At 38.7% G+C, this 6,023-nt stretch overlaps 1 protein-coding gene across 1 annotated transcript in view; it reads right to left on the reverse strand.

The window, feature by feature from the left end:
• Positions 1-2,456: 2,456 nt before the first annotated feature.
• The window catches only part of LOC116842320 (WD40 repeat-containing protein SMU1), a 4,224-nt gene continuing 657 nt past the window's right edge, over positions 2,457-6,023 (reverse strand). The window contains exons 3-8 of the mRNA XM_032811359.1: positions 5,753-5,896; positions 5,320-5,434; positions 4,415-5,057; positions 4,210-4,311; positions 3,729-4,065; positions 2,457-3,654 (exon numbers count right to left, since the gene is read on the reverse strand). Of these exons, the coding sequence (XP_032667250.1) occupies positions 3,556-3,654; positions 3,729-4,065; positions 4,210-4,311; positions 4,415-5,057; positions 5,320-5,434; positions 5,753-5,896 (1,440 nt within the window). The 3' untranslated portion in view covers positions 2,457-3,555. The remainder of the gene's footprint in view (positions 3,655-3,728; positions 4,066-4,209; positions 4,312-4,414; positions 5,058-5,319; positions 5,435-5,752; positions 5,897-6,023) is intronic.

Below are 6,023 nucleotides of genomic sequence, written 5' to 3' on the forward strand. Positions count from 1 at the left end.
TCTCTCTCTCTCTCTCTCTCTCTCTCTCTCTCTCTCTCTCTCTCTCTCTCTCTCTCTCTCTCTCTCTCTTTGCATGTGCGCGTGTCATTATACACATTATTTCTTTCACTGTATGTGCACTCAACTGCATAACTGAATAATATTGACACGAACAGCATTTGGACGATTGCAAGTTTACCATCAATTTATCATTAATTAATCGTTTATTCTTCGACCAAGTTATTGCCGCTTAATCGTTTAATCGTCAAGACCCAGCGCTGCTCCCGCGTTCGAATTGAATCGTTCGATTATCGAGCCCGTAATCGAGCGACACGCTATCACGCGCGCACGAGAATCAAGTGTCTCACAGCCGCAACGATATTATACGAGACGGCCGGTTACGGTACCGGCAACACTAAGACATGGCATCTGGTTTTGCGCATAATGGCTGCGTACAGTTAATTCGACCGCTCGCTCGAAAATCCTTTATGGCCGGTGAATACGTCTTATGATTACACGCGTTTCACTCGGACACAAAACAGTCCCGCAGACGCGTTACGTCTAATCATACCCAAGTCGCCGGCGTCGAGAGAACGTGTGCACCTTCGTGGTAGGTCACTACCAGGCGGACACAGACACGCGCGCGAAGTCATTGATTACCCGACGATTCCTATTATTTATTCCATTCATTTATTCCCGTCGATCGCTGACACAAATAGCTCTTCTCAATTTTCAATCAATTTTCTCCGTAACGTAATCTAGGAATACGAGCCGTGCATGAAGAAAATATTGTAGTAAAATTGTATAATAATATATAATTGTATAAAATATATAAATTGTATTATGAAGATATTACAGTTAAAATTATATTTCTTTTTACAACGTTTCTTTGTAAAATCCCCTACAAAATATTGCTGAAAGATTGCGGGAATATTACAATATTGCAGCACGTTACAAATCTTGCAGGAATATTTCAGGAATATTGTAATTGTAATATTCTATAGGAAATGTTGCAGAATATTGTTGCAATGTTATTCTGACGTTAAAGTACCGTGGAAAATCGGCCTTTAATTTATATATCTTTAGCTTTGATTAAAAATAAATCGAATCGCGCTTAATTGAATTAAGCTAAAATTTGCAAACAAACAGCCGGTAAATCTCTCCGCGTGCTTCAATCAATCAACATGGAGACAACGATCGAAAGTCACACGAAACTCGCCGGCGGTTTCTGGTATAACTACAAGGAAGGAAAGTCGGCAGTGAGACCGATAATCGGTCTAACTACGCGAAGACTACACCGACAGGAAACTGGAGCAAAGTGAAAAACATCCAATGACATTAAAGTCGCATTAGACAGACTCGATGATAGCGGAACGGCCGGATCCGGTCCATTAGTTTCCACGTATGTATTACGTACCAAAAGAGCCGACGGTGAATTTTCACGCTGTCTTCTGATTTCTTCCGATCCCGTCTTGTGAGAGAAACTCTACCGATCTCTCGCGTGTACTTCTGTATAATAGTAAATAAATGACTGGTTCTGCTGCTGGAAGCCATCGAAACATATCGCGCATGCATCGGAACGCATCCGAATAAAGAAACGCGCTGCACACACAGGAATAAGCGTTTCTTCATTATTATTATAGTATACAGAGTGAGGCAGTATATAACAATTACTGCTCTAAATATAGTCGAAATATGAGATTATGAGAGAAATTTATTTACCTCATAAATAAATCTTCAGTTATTTTCCTCAGTGTAAAGATCCCAATAAACAGTAGCTAACAGTAACATCAACGTTAATAATTGCTTATTCAACAACATTTATGTACAACATATGTTATACTAAAAACATATGTTATACATATTTAATTATTAAAATAAATATGTATTATATTTATTGATTTATGTATTATATTATATTTATTTATTAAAACATATGTTATATTGAAAAAAGATATTTAAAATTTTATTTGTAGAATATAAAGTTCATTCATAGAAAATAAACTTCCACAAAAATAAACTTTATATCCTACAGATAAATTTTCAAGTATTCTTTTTTCTCAGTGCATTATACTTATGTTGTTAAGTGAGAAATTACAATAAAGTTAATATTAGTTGATATTTATTGGGATTATTCACTCTGGGGATAACAGAGACACGCGTCGCAGGAAATGAGGACACGCTGAAAAGAAAACACGCCGCCGTCTACTTATTATACGACATGTCGAACGCAAGATCTCGCTTCGCATAACTATTCCCCGATTAGTCCAACGTCCTGCGCATCGGTTTGATTGATCATCCCTCGGCCTGCGTACACGTCCCGCGCGGGTTTTATGAAGATATTAACGTAGGGTCGTTTTCGGTAAGCGAGCGGCCGCGCCATATATATAAGACCGCGCAAAAAGGAGCAGCAGGTCGGTGCCGGTTTTGGCGCTGTCTAAGACGCCTGAGCCGACGATCGTACAACCGATAACCCGGTTAACCCCACCAGCCTGTTATTATAATATTTGCCGAGCCGAAATATAGTGATTGCTTATTTGCTCGGGCCCAATTACAGCAACGTCCGCGCGCGCGCGCACGCACGCACGCACGCATGGTCGATCTACGAAGAAGGGCCCGTGTTCTACGTGACGACGAAGGGGAATAGGTACGAGAGGAGGTGCACTTAGTCCTGAATGAGCCGACCAGCCAACCACCCACCCTTGCAGCCTGTATCCTATCTACCTGCCTCGACTCTGCGTCGGCGACGCTGTAACGATTAGGTTCGCACGATCAGATACCGCCGAGACCTGAGCGTAATGTCTATTATTGCCCGCGGCGGACGCGTTACATCCAATGCTTCAGCGATATCGACGGCTTTCCGTGAAAAATCGCGCGTTTCCCACCTCGTTAACGCGATTGGCCATAATGAGAAGCGTGAATGAGGCGTGAAGAGACGGTCGAGGCTGTCAAGAATTGCGTTCGCAGTTCTACTCGGAACGAAATTGTAACAATCGTTTGATTTTTTTTTTGTATTTTTGTTTAAGTGGAATATATACAGTATGTGTGTGCTTGTTGATAAATGATGAATAGAGTTAAGGCTTCTGAGCACTCGCTGCGGAACACTTCAGATCGCTTGATACTTGTAAAATACTTAAGATCTTGTAAAATGTTTCAAAAACTATATTTTTCCCTTGGTAATCAAAAAAATAGCTGCAAAATAAACGTAACAAAATCTGGAAGATAGGTTCAAGAGGAAGATTTCATGTCACATTAATTTTGAGACTATTTATTGACTGCCAAGGAAAAAGAATTCCAGAGCATTTTATAAGTATGCTCGAGCGATCAAAAGTGTTCTTTCGTATAGATATCATTTTTTTTTAATGATAAACAAAAATTTTGAACATGAGTTCTCTTGTTTCTGATGTCATCAATCCAGAATTCTAGGACGAGTACTCAGAAGCCTTAATATGTTTCATGAATTCTAAACTATTTTTACGTAAATAAGAATGGTTATAATACATGAAAATAAGATTTAAGTCCTCTCTTCAAGAGCACGTAGTAAAGTAAGAAAAAGACGATGGTTTCTTCGCTCGTTCACGGTTTCCATAGTTTCAAAAGGCCATCCTCGCTATAGGAACACAGTAGATTCTGATGAGGGTGATGTGCCAAGCCGATTACATCCTTTTCGTGTATCTGAGAAGGAAAGGAACATATGGTTCAATCAGGACACTCGCAAGTATAGCGACGAAATACAGATAAGTATTTACATTCAGAGTTCTCTCGAGTTTTCCCGACGATGTGGAGAAGCAGTACAACACGAGATCCTCTCCGACGCAGTAAATAAATTCGCCACGCGGGCTCACCACCGTGCACACGAAGTCACCACCTTCTCGTTTACCGCTAGAGAACGATCTAACGATTTGTCCTTGCATATTCATAATTACCACCGTATTGGAACGATTGCACACGACAAAGTGCTCTGGATTTCGGGGCAAAGAATGTATGCTGTTCACCGTGAGATCTGCGGCACCCAATGACTTGTAAGTACCTATACATTCGGTGGTCTTCAAGCTCCAGATTTTTACAGTTCCGTCCGACGAAGCGCTACAAAGTAGAAAGCAACAGAACACTAAGAACACTAAGAATGGTACCATTTATTAATATAAAAATTGAAGTAAATCGCTTCTGACGTCATCAGTCAAAAGCGGCGAGGAACCAGAAACCTCAAAGATATGGTTTTAATAATACCTGATTATATTATGACCGTCTGGAGAAAAAATTACTTCATTTACGAACGAGCCATGACCGCGGAATTCTTTGAGAGTCTTCCCTGACTTAAGACCATGTATCCTGTGTAAAAAATGTCAATGTTATTGCACATCTATATTTGTTATCTATATTTATTAGAGAGTTAATATTATCTATATTTATTAGAGAGCAGCTCTTGTTTCACCTTATAGTAGTATCAAACGAAGTAGACAAAATTTGACTATTATCTCTGCTAAACTGCAGACAGGTTACGCCCTTCGAGTGCGCCTTTTCAAATCTTCTCAAGCACTGTCCACTCTGCACTCTCCAGACTTTGATCTTGCCGTCCTGACCGCCACCCGCCAGCATCTCGCTGTCGCGGCTGAACGACATCGACAATACCGCCTGTTCCATCATCATAAAGTTGTCCTGCGCCTGATATTTCAAGTCTTTCCTGATTTTACCGGTCGTGAAGTTCCACACCTCGATGAAACCATCCACCGACCCGGTCACCAGGTATTGGCCGTCAGGCGAGAAACGCGAGCACTCCACATGCGACTTTTGGCCAAACTTGATCTGCTTCGACAGCTGAGTCGGATATTTCTCGTCCTCCTGGTCACGAACCGCCGCTTTTCCTCGGAACAGATCTATCGTAGTTCCTGGTGGTAGCAGACCCTGATGTTGCTGCCATTTTAACGCCTGTCCCAACAAAGCCAGCAATCTGCTAGAGGGTACTACAGACACTTCACCCGCAAGAGCAGTTGCTATGTATGCCCTTCGTTTTTCTTTTGTGCTTCCGTCAGGATATGCCTCGCGTGGATCAAAGTATGAACGCGCAAGCAGATTTTCTACAGAGTGAAATGTATTAAAGTGTGCACTTACACAATAATAGATTAGTTCTTTTTCAAAGAACTTCTTGAACTGGTGTAATGTAATGGTGTAATGGAGTTAAAGTACACTGGTGCAATAAGTTAAAGTGATATATAAGTGATGATAAGTTAAAGCAACATATATTTTGTTTCATTCTAACTTATTGCACCAGCGTACATCAGTTCAGAAAGTTCTTCAAAAAAGAACAGGTCTAACAATGTGTCACACGTTGTAATATACCTAAATGAATATATCTCTCAGGCTCTTGTTGCTTCATCATAATCATAGGATCAGTTTGCCTTAATAAAGAACGTGCAGCTCCTAACTCACGTAATTCAATTAACTCTAGGACAACCTGAAACATGATAAATTTTTAAATATTACAGACCAATATGAAAAATTATTTGATTACTTTCATCTTAATTCTATATCAGAATCTTAACTGAAAGAAAAGTTAAAACTATATGTATGTTACATATATATGAGTTATATATCAGAACCTTAACTTAAAGAAAAGTTAGAAAAGTTAAAAAGAATCTTTATAACTTTTCATTTTATTCATAGAATAAATTTATTTCTTAATAGAAAATGTAAAATTTCCTTTACAAGATGGTCTTTACAAATTAAATTTTTAATGAAACATGCTTTATGAAGTATATTTTGCTACATTTACCTGTTCATACAAATCTATAAGTTTCTTGTCAGGTAATTTTAATGACTGTATTGCTTTTAAAACAGTATCCCAATGACCATTATTTATGTCAGCAACAAATCCATCTACACTGTCAACTGTATTCAACGATACACCTGTTTCCTCCTATTTAAAAAAAGTAATATTAATATGTTAATGTAAAATTACAAAATATATGTATTGATTTATATATGATATATATATATATATATATATATATATATATATATATATATATATATATATATATATA

This window comes from Odontomachus brunneus, unplaced genomic scaffold, assembly GCF_010583005.1.
Source record: "Odontomachus brunneus isolate Ranch 3 - 2012 unplaced genomic scaffold, Obru_v1 Obru_scaffold_024, whole genome shotgun sequence".
Taxonomy (NCBI): Eukaryota; Metazoa; Arthropoda; class Insecta; order Hymenoptera; family Formicidae; genus Odontomachus; species Odontomachus brunneus.